The sequence below is a fragment of the Anastrepha obliqua genome, chromosome 5, assembly GCF_027943255.1.
Source record: "Anastrepha obliqua isolate idAnaObli1 chromosome 5, idAnaObli1_1.0, whole genome shotgun sequence".
NCBI lineage: Eukaryota > Metazoa > Arthropoda > Insecta > Diptera > Tephritidae > Anastrepha > Anastrepha obliqua.
The window spans coordinates 26,783,672-26,806,601 of record NC_072896.1 but is presented as its reverse complement, the minus strand read 5'-3'; the positions used below and the strand labels follow the sequence as shown (position 1 = coordinate 26,806,601).

General features: G+C 36.6%; 1 protein-coding gene across 2 annotated transcripts in view; it reads left to right on the top strand.

The window, feature by feature from the left end:
• LOC129249127 (cytohesin-1) overlaps positions 1-22,684 on the top strand; it is a 120,242-nt gene extending 97,558 nt beyond the window's left edge. For both annotated transcript variants that reach the window (XM_054888781.1, XM_054888780.1), the window contains 6 exons: positions 9,204-9,302; positions 9,370-9,644; positions 14,260-14,465; positions 20,514-20,625; positions 20,690-20,791; positions 20,856-22,684. In XM_054888781.1, coding sequence (XP_054744756.1) covers positions 9,204-9,302; positions 9,370-9,644; positions 14,260-14,465; positions 20,514-20,625; positions 20,690-20,791; positions 20,856-21,008 — 947 coding nt within the window. In that variant the 3' untranslated portion in view covers positions 21,009-22,684. The remainder of the gene's footprint in view (positions 1-9,203; positions 9,303-9,369; positions 9,645-14,259; positions 14,466-20,513; positions 20,626-20,689; positions 20,792-20,855) is intronic.
• The last annotated feature ends 246 nt before the right edge of the window (positions 22,685-22,930 follow it).

Genomic DNA, 22,930 nt, shown 5'->3' with positions numbered 1-22,930 from the left:
GGTCCGGGTCAAAGAAGTTGGCCTCAGAGCCCATCTTAGCTAAGGAGTCAGAGGTCTCGTTTCCCACGATACCCACGTGTCCCGGGACCCATCTTAGCATCAGGCTGTTATGTCTACCGACATAGTTCAGCCTAGATTAACAGGACTCGACTACCCCTGATGTAGTTGGGGGGCTGTCTAAGGCCATGAGCGCAGCTTGGCTGTCGCTGCAGACACATATAGATCTGCATCTCCATCGGTTTTCCACAACAAAGTTCATCGCTTCTTGAACCGCATGTACATTATTTTGAGAGAGAGTGTTAGCCTGCAGGTGTCTAGATTAACTCTTAACTAGTAGCTATTCTAACCCTTACTCCAACTTGCGAAAACAGGACACCTCGCGAAGGGTTGCTTTTGAGTGAGCATGATACTCTGCTGGCGTCTAGATTAATCCTTAACTTGTAGCCCTAAAACTATGTATTTTTTTATCTGTAGGTGCCCAATGGCCGACACTTCGACCTAAAAGATCTTTAGTGTCCAGATTAAAGCTATACTAGGGAAGAAATTACAAGAATCTTCGACATTATTGAGCTCACTTCGAGTTGGTTGTAAGCGACATAAGTTCTTCCTTTGCTGCTTGAGAGTACACGGTTTAGGCGAGGTTTGAAGGAGTGATCCTCATAATGCTCATCAGCTTTGCATTTATGTGAGGCTGGATAGCGTAGACTAATATTTTATAGGAATCTGAAGAGGTACGCCTTAGTCATTCGTGTCAATCTGTGGTAGATGCAAGTGGGGGTTATCATGCCTCCTATTTGACCACTTGGCAATACTCCGTGTAAGTCTATAGGTCGAAAGTCTTTTAGAGGATTAGAGCTTTCGCTCATTGCTGTCATTGCATCTATAGAGACTGGTCGGGCAGAACCTAAGTAAGTATTACTCGGAGAGCTCCATGTCTATGTGCTGTTCCTACGCTTGAGCAGATACGACATGGACTCACTCTGGGATTTATTGAAGTAGGGTTTCTCGAAATTAAGGCTGGGATCTAATATTAACCCCTCATGTGTGCATAGTTATGTATGGTAGCTAGTGGTTAAGTATTTGCTTTGGATATAAATATGAAATTTGCGGTTTTTCACCAGTTTTGCGTATGTTAGTTGTCATGAGTTTTTTTTACACTACCATTCAATTCGTCACCGCTTTATTGCAAAACAATTTTTTGCTATCACTTTTACTAAGTAATTTTTTTTTAGTATTTTAATTTAATTTTTTAGTAATTTTAAGTTCAAATAGTGGCTTTTAAAGCAAGAAGTTACCGAAGCCTGCACTTTCATGTATTTATAAATTCTTGAGTGCAATTCATTGTAAAACTTGGGAACAAATGTTTGTACTAAGTCGTTAATAATTTGCGTCATTCGCAAAAAATACAACCAACTGTTGGGGATGCACCTTTAATTAAGGCGTGCCATGCGTACTTCTCACACACACATACACATACGTTAGGACCATCTGTTTGCGAGTCCGATCGTCTGTTTGATTTGAGGTGCCTCTTTTCGTGTTTATTTCTTTTTTTTTTTCTCCATTCTCCTCATTTCTCATTTACAATAATTTAATTTAATTAATTAGCCGCACATGCCTCTTTAGTCAAGCGTTTGTAGGCTCGAGTTGCAAGGCATGCGAGTAATGTGCCAATCCCTTCAAAATGTCAACGAACTGTCAAATTTGTCAGTCGATATAATTGTACGAGTATGCATTTAAAGTGAGTGCTTTTATGAGCATTCACTCATCTCATTGTTGAGCGCCCTCCACGTATGCATATATGAGTATTGGTATGTTTGGTTGTACCTTCATGATCTCTTCCTTGCCAGCGTTGTGCAGTTATGTATGTTTTCTTCCCCTATTTCATGTAGTTCATTTCATTGCTACTCGTCCGATCATCCTTCAAGGCGTGACATAAGTCATGCAATGTGATAAAATTGTCATTAATATTATGATGTTAAGATTTCGTTTGTGCCTTTTGCTGGCTGCACGCTCACTTTAAATAATTTTTGTACTAAATCAGAGGGAGAAAGAGCTCTGAACTTGGTCATAAAATGTTACAGGGAAAAGTCTCAGTGGATCAAAGTGCCGAATCATGTTTGCTATGGAGGTTTATTTTTAAATTTTTAAGACAATTTAATTTCTATTGTCACTTCAGACTCGAGTAGGTTCAGACAGCGTATATGTATGAGGCTGCTAATATTCCCATACGGAGACATAATTGCCCGTTATGAATGTTCCTCTGTGAAGGAGAGGAGAGTTCATTTTCACGGCTACTAGATGCCAATAATAAATTAAGGTATTATCTTGTTAAACCGCGGCAATCACTTCAATGGAATGATCTCGTTTATAGCTAATTGTTCAATAAGTTGCTCAGTACACAAGTACCTACTAGGTAGCTCCACTATTTTTCGATTTTGTAATGTTGTGAACTGGCAGTTTTGGTGTGACAATATTCGAAATATCTGTACAAAATAGCCTTTTTACAACTAGGACTACAAAAGAGTAATTTTAAACTAGTTTTTTATATAGGTATCAGTTTCGTTTTTGACGTCACTTCTTTTGTCGCCTAGTAGTTAGTTGTAAAAACTGGAATTTTAAAATATTTAATAGCTTGCATTTAGTTGTTTTGCAACCAGTTGGTGTCAAGTTATTTCGAAACTCATTTAAAGTCTAGCTATTTCGAGACAATTTGTAATTAGGGTTTTTGGAAAACTAATTCCTAAACTTATTTTCTATAATAAAATTGTGATACCGCTTTTGTTGTTGTTGCTTTACTAGCCTAGAATTTGTTATAAAAACGGAATTTTAAACCAGTTACTAGCTTGCAACTAGTTATTTTGAAACCAGTTGGGGTCTAGTTATTTTGACACTAGGGCGCGACTAGTTATTATGAAAACAGTTTGTAACTAGATTTTATTGGAAACTAATTACTAAACTTGTTTTTAAAGCTTATTTTCTAAATTGTGATTACGTTATTTGTGGTCGCTTTACTAGCATAGAATTTGCTATAAAAACGGAATTTTAAATCAGTTACTAGCTTGCAACTAGTTATTTTCAAAACAATTGGGTCTAGTTATTTTGAAACTATGCCGCGACTAGTTATTATGAAACCAGTTTGTAACTAGATTTTTTTGGTAACAAATTTCTTAACTTATTTTGTAAGTTGTGAATACGTTATTTTTTGGCGCTTCTCTGGCCTAAAATTGGTTGTAAAAACAAATTTAAACTAGTTACTAGCTTGCAACAAGTTATTTTGAAACCAGTTGGTATGTAGCTATTTCGAAACTAGTTCACGACTAGGTATTGCCAAACCAGTCTGTAACTAGATTTTTTTTGTTTGGAAACTAATTACTTAACTTATTTTCTATAAAAAAGTTGTGATTACGTTACTTTTTGTCGCTTAACTATCTTGGAACTTGTTATAAAAACAGAATTTTAAACCAGTTACTAGCTTACAACTAGTTATTTTGAAACCAGTTGGTGTCTAGCTATTTTGAAACTAGTTCACCACTAGGGATTTTCATATCAGTTTGCAACTAGGTTTTTTGGAAACTTATTCCTAAACTAAAGTTTTTCTTGTGATTGCTCTTGAATCGCTGATAAGTTAGGTACTCTATGTTAACATTGTGTGATATAATAGATTTTTCAAAATAACTATTACATTATTTGTACAAGATGGCGAAAACTTAATCACTCAATTCATTCAATCTAATCAATTTTGCAAATAGCGTCATACGTCAATCATATATGACAATTGTGAAATAGATAATTGCACTATACAAACAGATAAGCGTCAAGGAGCGCGTCAAAGTCAAAATATAAATTATAACAACTTGATCAGTTTATCAAAAGTTGTGTTGAAAGACCTCGCTCTTTTAGTTGTACTTCTGAGCTACTCCTGATCCGCTCATTCTTAACTACGAACCGGCTCACATTGCCCAACAATTTTTAATTTTATTATTTTGGATCCTATTGCCTTCAGAGTAGCCTGACTGTAACGCCAATCTCTCCACTGGCATTAATCCACATATTTGATTTCCCTTGAAACAGCACAGCTGTCACTTTGTTCTGCTCAAATAAAAGTAGGAAATATGATGACACACCTATTTTTCAACGCCACTTAATCGTCGAAACAAGCACTTATCAACATAGCAACAATTGGCAAATAACAAAGAAAAGCATAACAACATAAGCTGCAAAAATGATTGCTACGGTTGTTCTTTTACATGATTGCGAAATCGTCACCAACTATTATTATCGTAATAACCAACGTCAGCCATCCATCACTGGCATGCATGTGCGGTGAATGAGTGGTAGTGGCAATGGTGGGCAAGGGACTCGGGGACGCAACAGCACCAACGTAAACATTCAACGGCGCTTTCGTCACTGATTTAATTGCCTCAAATGCTTGACTGGTTGTCGGCATGTCTGCTCATTCATTTACGTATACAATTTCTGTAGCCGCACATACGTCGCCCCGCCAGCCAATAGACCCACTTCACCGACGAGTGTGCCTTGGTATGTTTGTTGCTTTGTGCAAGTATTTATGTAGATACTTTAATGACCGCTAATCTCTCTGTTTGTTTACTTTGTTGTCTGCTTCCAAAAGTTGGATTGGATTTGTGGTCTTGTGCTGCCTGTTTGTATGTAAATTTAATTCTGCATTTGATTGCCTTTTGCCAGCTTGCTTACAATTTCAACAATTCCACAATTGTTCCACCTTCGTATCGAGTCGAATTTTTCCTATTTTTGCCATTTTTTTTTTTTTTCATCATTCGCGCTGGGGGTAAATGTGTATCATGTATGATACCCTGTTGGAAAAATGATGAGCCACTAGTAATTGCTGAAGCTTTTAGATGGTAGTGTAGACATGATAGGGTCAGTGGACCATCGAAATAGTTGAACAATTTTGAATTATACTTTACTTAATAGACTTGGTTTCAATTGCATTTTTAGTACTCAAAGCACTTGAATTATTTAGTTTAAGGAGTTGGGGAAACAGCTCGTTTTTCCGTTTGAATTAACTTAGTATGAATATAGTACTGTTCCCTCGCCGGGATCAAAAGAGCTTAACTACAAAGTTTTTGTATGCCGATTAGGTCAACTGATTATAGAATTTATAGATAGTCCTCACTAAGCCGTCTTAAGTACGGAAGTTCAATCAGCATGAAAATGAAGCGACTTGGTAACTTCAATTTGTTCTAGAAGGAATTCAAATTTTCTGTAACCAGGTGGCCCTCCGTGAACCACGCCTAGTTCTAATATAACTACTCGCATATCGTTAACTCAGGGGAACTGCGATTTTTTAGGCAAATAGACGAAACGACGTGAGTGATATTTTTAACCCTCCGTTGGACTCCTTTTTTAAAACCTTCGGTTGGGCGCCCAGGTCTGGCTTTTTTTTTCGTCCTGATCGAGAATCCTTTTTAAAAGGTTTTATCTATAAATCGGTAGAAAATGAAATTTTAGGAAGCTACCTGGAAGCTCAAGTCAAATCGTTAGCTACATAGGTATAATGGAAATATGTTAAATTCACGTCCAAAGTCGTACGGAGGGGTAAAGAGTCGATTCAAATTTGAGTTGTACGGATGAAAATTTTGGACTGTGCTTGATTGGGGCAAATAATGAACAGGTATTCTAGTTTCAAATCAACAGTTGCGTTAAAGCTGTGTGTATGGCAATTTGTGTGTAAAATTTCTCGCTGAGTTAAAGTTTAGAAGTCTTTGGGATGGAAGAAAATGCAAAAAAAAAAAATTCTTAAAAATCAACGCGATTATTAGTATAGTAAAAATTGAATGATCTATAAAACTGCATACTCTGAAGTTATCTAAAAATTCGGATTATAAAGTTTGATATTTTGATTGTAGAATTGTAGAATTTTTTCGAATTTTGATTTATGATTACTTATTTTTATAAAAAATTCAGCTTCAAAAATGTTGCGAATATTGTAAAAAGATGAAGTGACTGAATTGTGCAACCACAAGTGTATGCATGTACAAGGTGGCTCAAAATTAGTCATCCTATCGCAAGATTTATAATTTTTGAAAATAATTAACACTTTTAAACTGGATAGCTGCAGTATACAAACTGACAAGTAATGGAACACGTAAAGGCCAAAATTAGTAGAAATATTGGCAGAAATGTAAAAAAAGTGAGTTTCCAAGTTTGTTACTTTAACAACACATAGCAGCAACGAAGCAATGAAACCCTGCATCAGCAATTCCTACTAATACAAAGTTCAATCGTTGGTGACGTAGCGTGTTGAATAGAAATTTGTATCAACTTTTCCTTGCAGACTTGAAGAATTCTGCGGTAGTTTATGACCTCCCCATGGTCTGATAAAGACCACAGCAAAGCAGAAATGTTTTTTTTTGCTTCATTGTGGACTGGCCTTTACTTCTTTCGTCAGAGAAGCACTTGGTCAAAAATTAGATAGTCTTCAGTTTCTACCATCAAAATGAAGAGGTTAAGGGCAGTGGCTGTGTTGATTTTTTCTTATATCAACAATCCAATCTCAGTTTTTACCGACCTTTGTTGTAAACAAAGCGCTGTTAGCTCACTATTTACGCCAACAAATCAGCTGGAGGTTTAAGATCGATCCGATAACAAGAAACAGACAGTCGGAGGAACGCTAACCTTATTGATCGTCTATCTCTGGATATATAGAGCGTGGAAATCAAGGCTTTCGTTGAAAGTGTTCCCAATTTCAGTGATCATTATGACTCAAAGTGATTTCTAAGCTAATCATTGGTGCCGGTTTTGTGTATTGATCAATTAGGATATATGTCTGGAAATATACTTCATATTTTTTGGTTCAGTTGTCTCTACAGGACTATATACGAGTATATATATGTATATATGTAAGCGCACATATTGCTTATACATACGTAACAATGTTATTTGTATTATTGAGCCTAATGGCATGGCATGGCAGACACACCCTAACATATTTATGCATGCATATCAAGATCGTAATTGATGCTGTGTTGTAGAATTCACTTGCAATACACAACACAACTTAATTTCAAGTTCTTACTGATGTGCGTAAATAGTTTACACGAAATACCTTTTTTGTTGTTGTTGGTAGCACTACTTTTTTGGATCTCTACCATTCACGTCTCTATTTTATGCAATTGTCTTTATAGTTCGCCAGATAATATCCGTTGTATTGAAAATTACTCTGATTGTTGTAGGTACACCCCAGTTCGTGGTGTTGTGTTGTTTGAACAGTGGTCGTCAAATCAATTCGGCAATTGGTGAAAAAAAAAATTGGGAGAGGATCTTTTTCTGCTACGTCACTTGGGGATTCGGCAGCTGATTTCTGCACAATAATTTCACATGTATTCACACACTCGTCCAATCAGTCGTTGTTCAAATGGGAACGGAGTGTCATTGGTTGATTTTTTTTCGTATATCATCAACACAATCTCAGTGTTTTTTGTAAACACATCCCAATTACCTCCGCCTATCAGCACACGAAATAGCACACGTCTAAAAATCTTTCACCATGCGTAGTACTGACTGTCGTTGTTGTTGTTGTAATAGAATAAACATTTCCCATACATGTATAGAGTCCTTGACCGGTTATACTTAAGTAAATCAGAGTCGCTCCGGTAATGTAGAACCGACTGTCGTGGGAAATTGGATTATATTTTTTTTGGTGGAAAATGAGCTACACTTTTATAAAAAACAAATGAACATCAAAAAGAAAAAAAGAAAAGTAGTCAAAATAGTCAAATCTGTCGAAATTTTGAGAAAACTTGTCAAATTTCTCAAATTTTAAATTTTTTTTTTTGTTTTTTGGCAGTTTTCAACACATATAAAAAAACGGTGAACTTTGAAAAGAGAAAAAAAAACAAGGAAAATATTTTTTTCGCGGTCGTATATACCTAAATCCCATGATGGAAAGAATAATGAGGTGGCGCCTATCGTGGTCCCGTTACTTTGCTCTCAGCGAATTTGACAACGAGTTACGTGATTTTAGCTCGATTATGGCCAGATTACCATTTTCGTTACTTGATTTAGCATTTTTTTTTTGTTATTTAGTCTCGGAGTTTTAGTTCTTTCTTCATGACATTCTACATGCCATTTTCTAGTCTGTTCTAATTAAAATGTAATGTATATAGTTTTATAAAATATACATTTTTTATTAATTAGTTAAATAATTCACTCAGTTTTATTTAGCTTTACTTTTTTTACCATCTGGTGGCATTGCCCGCGATTGCAGGTGTTGTTGGTGTTCTGCTTTCAGCAGTCAAATCTCTCTCTCGCTACTGCAGTGTTGCCTAGCTTTGGATATAAAAACGCATTAAAATGCCCATTTCCAGAAAATAAAACACCAAATTTTTATTGACTTACTTAAAGAACTTTGTATGCGTGACAAATTGTCTTTAGAATGTGCGTTTGTTTTTTTTAATTAAATGCGTTATGCTTATGTTCAATTTAATCTATGAGTTTTTTTTTGTTAAGCGAGACTTTTTTGTTAAGGGAACGACTTATTTGCTATATTTGAAGTTATGTAACTAGATAAGGTACTCTTTTTGTAAAAATTTCAGTATGGTTTCTTTAGTATTTTCTGGTATTTTGTGGCTTATTTTTGCAATGAATGCACCTCTTGATGCCCTATGTCCCACTAAGGATTGAGGACCGGAAGAAACGATTACACCTCTGTGGTTTTAATCCGCATTCAGTAAATTCAAACGCCTTTTAAAATGTGTAAAAATTTTTCAATCTTAAGAAGAGTTGAGAGAGGGACATTTAATATTCTTGCATAACCTTAAAAGGAGCATAAAATTAAATTCACACTTTCAAAATATCAAATTTTATAAAAACCAACTAATTTTCATTAGCACTAAAATCTTCTCAGAGTGGTTAAAAACCTTCTTTTGTATAATAATACAGTTTTTTTTTACATAAAGTTTCGGTAGCTTTTAATTAAAAAAAAAAGAAACAAACACGAAACTTCAAAATGTTCGCATTTTCGGTATAAAAAGCACTAAATTTATTGCGAAGAGCAAATGGTTGGCAATACTGCACAACTCGGAAAAACGTGACGTCACGCACTCTCTGATGGGCGCAATCTTCTTTCTATCATTCTTGCCTAAATCCTTATATGTATACAATTCCTTCCACATTTTATCCATTGATTTTATTAAAAAGTTCCCATTTTATTTCTTCTTCAGGTATTGAATATTTAGTGGAAAACCGCCTGCTTCGACACGACCCCCAAGATGTTGCGCATTTTCTATACAAAGGCGAGGGCCTCAACAAAACTGCAATCGGTGAGTAAAATGAAATACTTTGAAAAAATAAAATGAAAAAATTATCATTTCCAAATCCCAATTGCAGGTGATTACTTGGGCGAGAAGAACGACTTCAATGAGGATGTGCTCAAGGCATTTGTGGCGTTACACGACTTTACGAATCTAATATTGGTGCAAGCTTTAAGACAATTCCTGTGGTCGTTTCGGCTTCCGGGAGAGGCGCAGAAAATTGATCGCATGATGGAATGTTTCGCGCAGCGCTACTGCCAACTAAATCCGGATATATTCACTAACACCGATACGTGTTACGTGCTAAGTTTCGCCATCATTATGCTTAATACATCGCTGCACAACCCGTCGGTGAGTAGTGTAACGACGGAGGTAGATAGTGGGGAGGGTATTACTGCAACGAACGAGTTGCGTTTACATTCACAAATTGCTGCTGCACTATTGCCAGCGGAAATCAATTAAACTGAATTAACGGGAGGGAAAAAATAAACGACGAAAATATGCTGCACTATGCAAAATGCAGCAAAACCAAAAGTACTTAACAGTTCAATGAATATGCACTATTGTGCATGCTTCCGATCACATTCTGCGCGTGTCGAAATCTTTATTTATAGTTCAGGGTTTGACGGGCGAGCCGCCGCCGCCGCCACCAAAGCAATGCGGTAAATTTTTTGCAATTTTCGCATAGCAACTTTTGCTGCATTTTCATGGTATTTGGCAAGCATTCGTTTCGTTTAGCAGGTGGCCGCCGCTCTGAATTACAGGCTTAGTATATTTAAATTATTTATCTTTTTTGTTTTGTAAAACCAGTAACATCCGACAGAGTTGTGCTATGCTGGCAGTGATTACCACCCACGGCCACCTCTTTTAAATATTTCACTATTCGTTTTTACTATCCTCTGTGTGAATGCGTCGTCGTTATACGGTTGGTTGTTGGCTGCTGGTTGTTAGATGTCTGATGATCTCATTTGTTTTGAGTAATTACTTAATTCTAAAAATAGGTCAAGAACGATTTGAAAAGCTTTTACACATTTTATTTATTGTGGCTGTAAGTGAGGCGTTGATTGTTGCGCTTTCGCATCTGTTTCACTTGGATAAGAAATTTATGCATATGCAGCAAATGTGCCCAATTAAAATTATTTAGAACTGTTGTTTGTAGATATGTGGGTACAATTTTTCACTACACGAACAGGTTAATAACCTCGTTTTCGACATTTTATACCCTACCGGTGTATCAGGGTATTAAAACTTCTTGGGCTCAACTTATCGTAATGGTTTAACGGAAACGAAATCAGCATTGACATATTGAATATAAATCAAAATTTTAGAAATTAGGGAGAAATTCGAGAATTACTGGAAGTATCTGACAGCGCATGTGTCCGTCCGATCGTTAACACGATAGCTCAAGAGTGGCATTTCAATAAGACTTCCTAGACCTAGTCAATGGTTTGATGTAGTTCGCTAATAAAATTATTTTGTGTCTACAAATAAGAAATTTGTAGGGTTTGGGTGGGTTTGTTATAGAAAATATTCTTTATCGCTACATATGACGTTTCCCAATACGGATCCCGTTTCGTAAAAAAATATCTCGTCCTTAAAACTGATCCTCAAATCGACTAAAATTTGTATCCCTTCTTTAAATAAATTAATTAAATAATAAATAAATAAATAAATTAATTAATTAAAAGGCGATGTTAAGGTCTTTTGTGCCCTCTACTCATCACAGTACATCATCCAAACTCTGGTGTCTCAATAAACCTAAGATGGTGAGTTCTTCATAATAACGGTAATGCTATTCATGACACGGATACTTCTTCTTCTTCAATTATTTAGAGAAAATCCTGCTTACCGAAGTATCGGAGTCATACCCTGGCTAGTCCCGGACATTCACATAAATAGTGGAACAGACTTTCCTTCGCCCCTTCCGCTTGACAGCTTCTACAGATAGGATTGAAGGGTAGATTGAGTCTAGCTGCATGATCCCCTACTTTCCAATGACCTGTAAGGGTTGCAGTGATACGTGAAGTGTTTGGCCGAGAACATCCTAGCAGGTCATTCGTCCTTTGGATTTTGTATGACGGCTATGTGTTTTTTGTTGTAATACATGTAGGTATTTGCTTCCATCTTCTTTCGGCTAAAACATGATAGTGTGAAGCAATGGAGCTTTTAGTGTGTTCAGTGGGGTGGAGACTGCCACTGCCTCTGGTATATCTAGTGTCGAGCCCTTTCTTGCTAGCTCATCCGCTATCTCATTGCCCCGTATATTCCTATGACCAGGAACCCATATCAGGGTAATTTGAAGCCAATGGCTGAGCAGTTTCAGCTCCTCTCTACACTGTAGGACCAGTTTGGATGAAATGTAGTTGGAGTCTAATCTTTACCGCTGGTAATTTGTGAAACCAAGTATATGAACTCCATGGCTTATTGTTAACCTCCAGTTTGCATCTTTTTAGTTATTTAGATATTACCATTGCATTGGTTTTTTCAACTGATATTTGCAGTAATGTCTGCAGATCGCGATCGTTTTCTGCTATCAACACAGCATCGTCTACGAAGCATGTTATTTTAAATTCATCAGTGTCAAGCGGAAATCCGATGCGGCAGTTTTAACTTTTTTAACTTTAATAATTGCATCCATAATAATATCGAATAGTGCTGGGATTAAGCTATCCCCTTGTCGAATTCCTGATGTAACCAGAATCAACTCTTTAAGCTTCCTTTTAACTTTAATCGCTGTTTTATTTTTGCTTTTTAATTCGCATATTGCAGTCGAGATATCATTTGGAGTTCTTTTCTTATTCAGCAGTTGTATCCCATCATTTAATCATTTAATCGCACCCTGTGAAATGCTATTGTGATATCGACAAAACATAAGTAAGCGGGTTGGTTAAACTCTAAGGTCTTTTCTGCAATTTGTTTCAGCATGAATATGGCATCCACCGTCGAGCTGTTTGTTCTAAATCCTATGACATGGATATGTGTCACTAATCGGAACAGGTACATAGAGCACGGAAAGAGAAATGCTTACGGTTCTACATTACCAGAAAGACCCGGAGTCTGGCTTTTCAGCAATATTCTCCACATATTAAAGAGAAGTTTTTATATTCCTCCTTATCGTGAATTCTATGTGATCTAATATTCGCATAAATTTCAAAACAATACAGGAACACATTTTCCCATTTTGTTTCCGTTTTTGTAGTGAAATTTATGGGAACGATTTGTTCACATGAATTTCTCTACAAGGCGGATGGTTGTAACAATCACAAACAATATCTCGACTTTGTGGAGTGTGGAATATAAAGTAATAGTATTTCTAGATAGATTAATATGACCAGTGCCATGGCGGCCGCCGTAGCTGAATGGGTTGGTGCGTGACTACCATTCGGACTTTAAAGAGAAAGTAGGTTCGAATCTCGTTGGAAGATCTTTATTTTTGAAAATAAAGAAAAAGTTTTTTCTAATAGAAACCGCTACCCTCCGCAGGCAATGGCAAACCTCCGAGTGTATTTGTGGTATGAAAAAGCTCCTCATAAAAAATATCTGCCGTTCGGAGTCGGCTTTAAACTGAAGGTCCCTCCATTCGTGGAACAACTTCAAGACGCACACCACAAATAGGACCTCGGCCAAACACCCAAAAAGGAGCATACAATTATATATACATATACAAATACACAGCATGCGTTTCGAACCTTGGATGCTTGTCTAGCCGGACTACATTGATACATGTCCGTCAGCTTACACTATTTATTTCGCTTTGGACTATCGTAATGGATCTACTTTTCATCGACAGTCGAATGGAATGCAAAAATCTTGATATGCTGCCGTTCAAGAAACAGTTTTCCCTTGAAAAAATATGGTTTGACGTTTCGTGGCTTTAATTCGAACAGCACCCATATATTTGGATCATACCAAAAACTTGACAGGAAGTACCTCCAAACCATAACTAAGAAGGAAATTATTATGGCATACCGATGATCGAAGAAAACTTTTAACATGACATTTATATTTAATCACCTCTGACGTAATTTGTCGGTCTATGTTGACCTTCATGAAATTCGTTGAATTACTTGATTTTTTCGTGGTCATATACATGGATTCTCTTATTCTTATCTAGTTGTAATGCCTCTCACAGACACTCTATTTCAGTTGAATTTAGTGTTTTTTGTTTTGAACCCAATTAGATAAGTGCGTCTGATGCTCAAACCATTTTTCCAAATTGCTGGAATTAATCCATACGACAGGGTCTCTCATAGTGAGTTGATTTTTTTTTATGCCACCGGTGTGGATATGGGGCCTCACAGCCTCTACGAGAACGCATTGATAGTAATTCCTTGTAAAATTAAAGAAGACTACAATTGCCATACAAAGGTATTGAATGGAATGATTTTTTGTTGAAATATTTTATATTTGTTATGTGGTACCAAAAAATACTATCGAAATTAACATACGCAGGATTTTCAGTCTTCTTCGGCATGAGATCAACGTGGTCTGTATACCTCTTGTCCACATTAATGATTAAGAACGACAGTTTTGATTTCCTTGACGTTTAGTTCATTAGCTGATTCATTTGACCGATTCTAACCCAAACCCACCTCTGCTTACTTGGAATTATTTGTACCTCTTGTAAATATTTTTGTTTTGTGCGACAAAGCCTGGCCTCCTTTGAGTCTACTGCAGAAATTTCATTTCGCAAATAAAATTTAATGCAACTAAATATACTTAATGGAATGTGATATTTAAAAAATCGCCAAATTCACTTTTAGTGTTTAACAAAATATTCTGAAACAATTTCAAAAATGAAACAGTGGAATCAACTTAAAAAAATAAAAACTATTTTTTTTTTCGAATCAATACATCCGCACAGTTTTGGAAAGTCAATTTGATTGCAGTGGCATATTTCATTTATTTCTTAAAATATTTACCTATTAATTTTATAATAAATATAATACGCAATTCTTGATTCCAGGTAAAAGACAAGCCCACCGTTGAACAGTTCATTTCAATGAATCGTGGCATTAACAACGGCGGTGATCTACCCCGCGGCCTGCTGGAATCCCTTTACGAATCAATACGAACGGAACCGTTTAAAATACCACAAGACGATGGTAATGATTTAATGCATACATTCTTCAACCCGGACAAAGAGGGCTGGTTGTGGAAGCAGGGTGGACGGTAAGTTATTTATTCATTTATTTATTTTTTTAATAAAAAATGTAAAGTCTTACTTGTGCTGCCAAAGTTGTCAAATTGCTATAGACTCCATTAGAAATTGTATCCTTTGCAGTCTTAAATTATAAAAAAACAATATTAAAAAAATGTCATTGTTATAAAAGCTAGTATTTCGAGGTATAGTAATAAGTCATCCTCCTGAGGTACGGTACACTAGATAGGGCAAGTAATTTACTGGGGCGGCAGCCCTTGGTCGGGGGAAAAAACCGAGTCATCCAAGTCGTTCCAGCAGACTCGTAGATTCGAGTTTCTTGGGAGCTCAAAGAGTCAAATAAACCATTGCTTGATAAGAAATTATTAGAGAGTGAAATATATGCAAGTACGAGTACGTGCTGCGGTTTGGCCTGAAAAAAATGTATTCGAGTGTCGAACGGACTACTGTTTGATAAAGAAAAATAGTAAAGAGTCTAATAAACTATCCCTTCATTCAGGAAAATATTAATAGCGAGAGAAATAGGCTGATTCGGGAAAGTTTTAATCGGGAATCAAATATACTATCGTTTAAATTGAAAAAATATTACTATAGAGTGAAATATGTATGCCGTCGCTAAGTTCGAAAAAAATAATGGAATCGAACTATCATTTGATAAAAATAGTACTTGGGAATATACTTCTGCTCAAATATGAACGAGACGTTATCAATAAAACGGTCCGCGGATGACATATGGCAAAAATAAATTTTTTGTTTTTTGGTAGGACTGTTATAAGCTTACATGGCAAATTTCAGCGTGATATGTCACATAGTTTGTTTTCTGTGATACTGTAAACAAGTCAAGCTCGAGTGAGTTCGTCGAATTTAACGATGGAAATTCAAGTTGAACAAAGAATTTGTTTGAAATTTTGTTATTCCAACAAAATTTCGGCTTCAGACTTAAAAATGTTGCAGACAACCTATGGGGACTCTGCTCTATCGCGTGCACGTGTTTTCCAGTGATACAAATCGTTCAAAGAGGGCCGTACATCGGTTGAAAACTTGCCTCATGAGCGTCGTCCAGCAACATCAGTAAACGACGAAAACATCGGAAAAGTAAAGGAAATTGTGCTTGAAAATCGCACAAATCGCAAAATCGGTTAACGCTGAATATTATTTAGACGTTTTAAAGCGTTTGCGCGAGAACATTCGTCTTAAAAGGAAGGAATTGTGGGACAACAAGTCATGGTTCTTGCATCACGATAATGCACCAGCTCACACATCACGTCTTGTTCGCGATTATTTGAACAAAAATAATGTTAATATCGTTCCGCAAGCACCGTATTCGCCTGATATGGCTCCATGTGACGTTTTCCTGTTTCCCAAGCTCAAGTTGCCGCTCCGTGGAAAACATTTTGAGACAATTGAAGTCATAAAAGAGAATTCGAAGAACACACTCGAGCTTGACTTGTTTACAGTAGCACAGAAAACAAACTATGTGACATATCACGCTGAAATTTGCCATGTAAGCTTATAACAGTCCTACCAAAAAACAAAAAATTTATTTTTGCCATATGTCATCCGCGGACCGTTTTATTGATAACGTCTCGTTCATATTTGAGCAGAAGTTATAATACGTTATCGTTTTAGTCATTAAAGAAATTTCTATACCTTCAAATAGGCCGCCGTTAAGTTCGAAAAAAATAATCGCATCGACGAAACTATCGTTTGGTTTAGAAACGATTAACCCGCAAATCATATATACCATTGCTTGAAAAAATAAATACTAGGAAGTCTATGGTTGTTGTTGTAGTTGTAAGAGCATAAACATTCCCCATGCATGTACGAGGAATGCTGCTTAAGTGACAGTCCGTGGCCGGATATAAATCCGGGTAGTTCCGGTTACGTAGAACTGACTGTCGTGGGAACGAAGTCGGAAGGAAGTCTATTATCACTACGGCCTCTTTGACGGCTGTCGTTTCATTCGAAAAAAAAAAATAAAATAAAATCGAACAGGATATCTCTTTGTTTGAAAAAGATTTGCCCGAGAGTCGAATAGACTATTGTTTGATAAAAGAAATATTAAAGAATCCAAAGACCTCTCATTTACACGGCAAAATATGAGTAAAGAGTCAAATAGGCCGTCGTTTAGTTCAGGCAAAAATAATATAAGCGATCATCGCTTGGTTTGAACAAGATTTATCTTAGAGTCATCAAAGATCATTTTTTGGTTCGTAAAAGGTGCCAGTGAGTCTCATCAGACATCGTTTGGTTCGGAAAAAAATATGATTTAGTCGCGTAGGGTATCGTTTTATTACACATATAAAAAACAAAACAAACAAAAAATTACTAGTGTGAAATAACCAAAATTTTGGTGAAAATATATAATATTTTTATGTTTGAAAAATTTTTCTGAAGAAATCAATTACGAGTCAGAAGATGGTATGTTAATGTTACATGAATTTTGCACCTCAAAACTCGATGTGAGAGCTGTTGAAACAGGGACATTTCTTGATACATGGTTACCCCTTGGGCACTTTCCAATCTTGACACTTTGAGTCTTGTTGTAATGAACTCGTATCCAAGTTGATTGATTTCCCGCACAAAGTCTGTGGACGCTACTGCGTCTTAATTAATTATATCAGTATACGTGTGAATACGTACATCCCTTGGAAAATACTTAAGAACTATTGTTGGGACGTTGTAAATAATCGGAGAAAAAGGAAACAATCTTCCATTTTCTTTGTGAATGCCCTGTCTTATCGAAGGATAGAATGTCAACCCCAGTTCTAGAGTCTCGAACAGCTGTCTGGCTTAGGTGTCAACAACCTAATAAGGTTCCTGAACCACACAAATGGATATAGTCATGCTGCAAGTAACCGATAAACAAGTTGGTAACGAGGATGTGGCAACCAAATGGTGCGGAAGCGCTAGTTGGAATCTGAACGAATCTCCACTTAAACCAACCAACCAACCATGCGTTGGCTGGCAGATGAAACGAAAATAAATCGAATTGTTCCAGATGGTAGGAAGTACGTGCGGCGGCCAAAACGCGAAATTCGTCTCACCAATCATAAAGCACGGAAGAGGCTCAATAATTGCTGCTTTTTATAGAACAGTGGCGGACCAATTCATCGTATTAAAAGTAATATGGATGCGGTCAAGTACGTTAAGATACTAATGCTACCTTCTGCGGAAGAGAATTTACATGTGATTTGGAAATTTTAACACGACAATGATCCGAAGCACACTTCTCGTGGGGTAAACAAGTTTTTCGAAGACAATTCGATCACTGTTCTAGATTGGGCAACTTCGAATGTCGACTTAAATATAATAGAATACAATAGAACATCTTTGGAACGAAGTAAAAAATTTTGATCAGTTATTAGAAAAGTCCAAGGCCGCATGGGAATCCATTCCTGTTGAACTTTGTAGAGGTTTAATAATGCCAATGCAAAGGCGTTGTGTAGCAGTAATAAAGCAAATAGGATTTTCAACTAAATATTACAGGGTCCGGCGCTCGAAGTGTAACCACCTTCAGACCGCTCGCGCAGCTGATGCACAGGCATCAGCTGTCTGTTAGTGAGCTAAATGACAGTCCAGAGTATTATTTACAAGCGCGCGAAAGCATTTAGCCGAGAATAAAAGCGAAAAAAGAAAATCAGTAATGGATTTCAAACGTAAAAGTGTGATTGCACTATATTTGGCTGGAAAATCACAACCAGCGATTGTTCGTAAAGTAAATAAAGTTTTTGTTTTTCGCATCATTACTCCTTCCAATGATACTGCGAGCATCACAAAACGTCATGGATGTGACCATCAAAAGACTGCAACGTCACGTGAAATGGTTCAAAAGGTGAAGAAGCGACTTGAGCGAAATCCCCGACGAAGTGCCAATTAAATGGCGAAAGAACTGAAAATATTTGACCGTAGCATCCGCTGCATACTGAAAAATGATCTCAAAGTCAAGCCTTACAAGGTACAAAAGGCTCTTAATCTCACACAAAAGCAGCAACAAGTCAGACTTGAGCGAGCGAAGAAGTTGCTTCGCTTGACCGAAAGCGGTCTGTTCTCGAACATTTTGTTTTCTGACTAGACAATTTTTCAAATTGAGCAATTCGTAAACTCCCAAAACGGTAGGGTTTATTTGACCGACCGTTCATAAGAGAATTCGAGTCATCGATTGGCCACCACGAGACAGCACCCGGCAAGGGTAATGGTTTGGGCCGTTGTAACCGCAGATGGGCGTTCTCCAATCGTTTTCATCGAGTCTGCCGTCAAGGCAAATACGAAATATTATCGAGAAAGTATTTTGGCGGTAGCTTTGAAGCCGTGGACAGACAAACATTTCGGTCGCAGACCATGGACGTTCGAATAGGACTCCGTACCGATCCACAAAGCTCGATTGAACCAAGAATGGCTAAAAAACAACGTTCCGAACTTCATAATGTCCACACAGTGGCTCTCAAATTCTTCAGGCGCGAATCCGATGGATTATTCTCTTTGGGCCATTTTGGAGAGCAAAGTCCGAACTAAAAGACTGACCAGTTTCGAGGCACTGAAAAAAGGCATTGGCCGCGAGTGGGCCAAAATACCTGCAAGTCACATACGGGCCGCTTGCGATTCTTCTTTGGACCATCTCAAGGCAAAAAGTGGTCATGTCGGGCAAAAGTAAATTGATTCTTAGTTTTGTATTATTTTCACACATTTTTTACTGAGAATTGAATAAAAGTAATTTTCCAAACTAAATCTATGGCCTTTTTAATTGGTTACACTTCGAATGCCGGACCCTATAATGTATAATTTTCACTCTTCGTTCGAATTTTTTATGATTTGGCTATTATTTTGCTTCGTTCTTAAGTATTTTTCTCCAAAGCGCATTCATTAAAGCTCTGGTGTCAGTAGACCAACAACAAGGTTTTGTACGTTTAATTGTTAAAGCAAAGTATTGGGGAAGTAGAAAGCAAAGAATGAATTCGCCTTGTTTCATTCTGGGCTGACAGCCATATTGTCACGGCGAAAGAAAAAAACAAATCAGCTGATTTACCGATACAACCTTTAATAGATTCGCCTTGTTTTCCTCGAAGGAATTTCGCATTGTATTAATTGTCGTAAATGAAGTAAACGAGAAATAATCTTTGACGTAGATAAAAAGACTAAAGCCTATTGAAAACATTTTAAATTTATAAAATAAAACCTGACATTTATTTGAACAAACATTTTATTGAGAAAATTTTCATATGGAGAGAACTGGGTATCGTTATTAAGGGGTTAGGGTAGGAATAGTCAGAGGCACGAAAAAATGATGATTTTCAATAATTTTTTGTTGCTAGTGAATTGCTTTATTTTACAAAAATGAAAACATAACATTAATGCATCATGTTACGACTTGACTTTAGCAAAATTTCAGAAAAAAATTAATAATTGTAAAAGTTATTGCTGTTTGTGTGGAGCCCGTTTCCCCAAAAGTCCCTTGCGGTGATCATCACAAGTCCTTGGAGATGCATCTAAAATCAATCGGACAGGAAAAATTTTTTGTATTAATAGATAATCTTGCGCCCGATTGAAGTTTTTTTTCAAAATTAACAATATGGCGACCATTTTTTTTTTTTTTGAAATTCTGGAGAAAAAAACCGACAACTAATTGTTTAAAAAAATATCGAATTTTTTGAAGAAGAAAATCCTTCGATCAAGCACGAGTTTTTCGTGTTTTTGAAAAGCAGTATAAATTTTATTGAAATCTACTAATTTAAGTTACAGTGATCACCAGTTCAAAAAACATAGTTTTGAAAAAAAACGCATGTAAAATTTTGCTATCGAGCGTCCAAGCGCCCTTTGTTAATTGTTGAATAACTCGAAAAGTATTTGACGAATTCACTTCAAATTTTCACACAATATTTGTAAGACTTATACTTTAAGAAAATGCAAAAAAAAATCCAATCCCTCAAGTATTTTTCAACGACTATATGTAAGTTTCACATGGCCTATTGCACATAAGAATAACTCATAAGGGTATCTAAATAAGATGAGAATAGCAGTTGATAGAAATTTTACAGTTACAAATTGTCTCAAATTTACAGTTACAAATCCTGGAAGCGACGCTGGTTCATATTGAACGACAATTGTCTGTACTACTTTGAGTACACCACGGATAAAGAGCCACGAGGGATTATACCACTGGAAAATATATGTGTAAGTATTAGTAAAGCCACCACAGCTCCATAAAATCACATTAATTTAATCACCATCTTTACAGGTACGTGAGATACACGATCGCAGCAAACCACATTGTTTTGAACTGTTTGCTACCGGTGGCGCTGATATTATCAAAGCATGTAAGACTGACTCCGAGGGAAAGGTAAGTCTTAGAAGTTACATATTACGCAGTTATCACACAGCTACATGGGTGCGCTTACTTGCAGGTTGTGGAAGGTAAACATACGGTTTATCGAATGTCTGCGGCAACCGAAGAGGATCAACAAGAGTGGATTAAACGCCTGACGCAGTCCATTAGTCATAATCCATTTTACGATATATTAGTACAAAGAAAGAAGAAGGCACTTAGCAAAAGTTAGTATTGTGCGGTGGGCATAGCAATGTTGACAATCCAAATGATGGATCTCAGTGCGCCTCGCCACCGAAAGAGCGAGGAGAAGAAACAGTGTCTATCCTGCCGCCAACGCCGCCAACGCCGCCAACGCCGTCATCGCCAACGCCAACGTCGCCGTCGTCGCGTTTGCTGCAAGCGCCGTAGAGCCGCTGCTGCACTCGGAGAAAAATGCACATAAGCAGTTCAGTTGTAAGCAAATTTGCGCTCATGCATACTGAGAGAGAGAGAGAGGGGAGGGGAATGAGATGGGAGTATGGGATTATGAAGAAGACATTTTTGTGTTTTTGGTCAATGTAATGATGGTTTATGGCAAACAAAAGACTGGTTTTTGATATGAGGCCGCCGTATATGTTGTTGTAATGTGCTCAATTAGAAGCTGCGAATGTGTAGTAATTCTTCGATGAAAACCGTTAGCGCAGAAGCGCAGGTTTGCATGCAGGCTGCAGCAGTGGTTAGGCAAAAGGGGAGAGGGGGGCAAAAATGTAAAGAAAAGGCTGTTGTGACGCGAGTTTTAACTTTCTAAAAAATTAAAAATACTTATACACACACATGTATGTATGTCTCACTTGAAACCAGCTGTAGTGTAATATGAAAAAAACAAAAACAGAAGTGTAATTAATAAGGTAAAAAGAGTTTATTGAGCTTGTCGATCAGTTATATGTATGTTTTAATGTCCTATGAGAATTATGGTAAAAATCTGCTTGATCGCGCGCGCACAAAACGCAGTTGTCTTTATTGTTGTGATATAATTTATAATTTATGCTTAAATTTTGTATTGTATTAAACAATTGTTTTTTTTTTGTTACTCCAATTGATTAAAAAAAAAACAAAAAACAAAAAAAAATTATGTAAATTCTAAAACTAGGCAAATTAATATTAATATAAAATTATGTTTGTATGAAAAAATGCAAAATATACAAAAAACAGCTTGTAATGAAAATGTTCTACTGCAAACATATCGTGCGAAAGCTGGACTTATATGTAATTAATTTAATTTTATTGTATGTAAATGAAAGAATTGTAATTTGTAATTGTATAAATATGCCTGCTTAGTTTGTTTTTCTCTAATTCACATGTAAGCATGTTTTATAAAACAAACTGAAAAAAAAAACACAAAAAAAACGAAATGCTCAGCAATAAATCTAGTTAGACACCTGCACGCACGCATGGCAAATGTAGCACGCGCATGTGTGTGTGTGTGTGTGTCTGTATATATATATATATATATGGTATATTAAAAAGAAAACATTTCCTTAAAAGTGCTCGAATAGTCTATCTTTAGAAATATGTTTAATTAAGAGATGAAAAAAGGTAGGAAAAAAAAACACAAAAAAAAACAGAACACAAAAAAACAAAAACAGAACACAAAAAAACAAAAACTCAGAACACAAAAAAACAAAAACACAGAACACAAAAACACGTAATCCAGTCAAAGAAAGTTCTTCCAAGCAATGATATTAAAGCAAGTAAAATACTTAAAATATCTAAGCAGTTGTGTACACCGAGGTATTATTAATTAGATAGCGACAAGAAGAAAAGCTGACATGCGAGAAGAAAACTTGAAGCTTGAAGCTTGAAAATGCACCTGCTTTCGCATAGTGGCATTAGTCGTCGGGGCTTTTGACAAAACATAAACAAAAATTATTTATTCGACTTAACAATTTCGCAAACAAACCGTCAAATTTGTGTAGAAACATAGGGGCAGGACGGGAATGCCTGGATGGGAATCATCAGTTATTGCAACAACTATGTCAAACCTGCAACTCCCGCAGCCAATTCGATATTATTTTGCGATTTCCTAATATTTGCAACGCAATGAATACATCCGAAGGTGTAGCAAGTGCCGCACCGAAACGTCATACCAAAAACTATGGTCCGCGAAAGAAT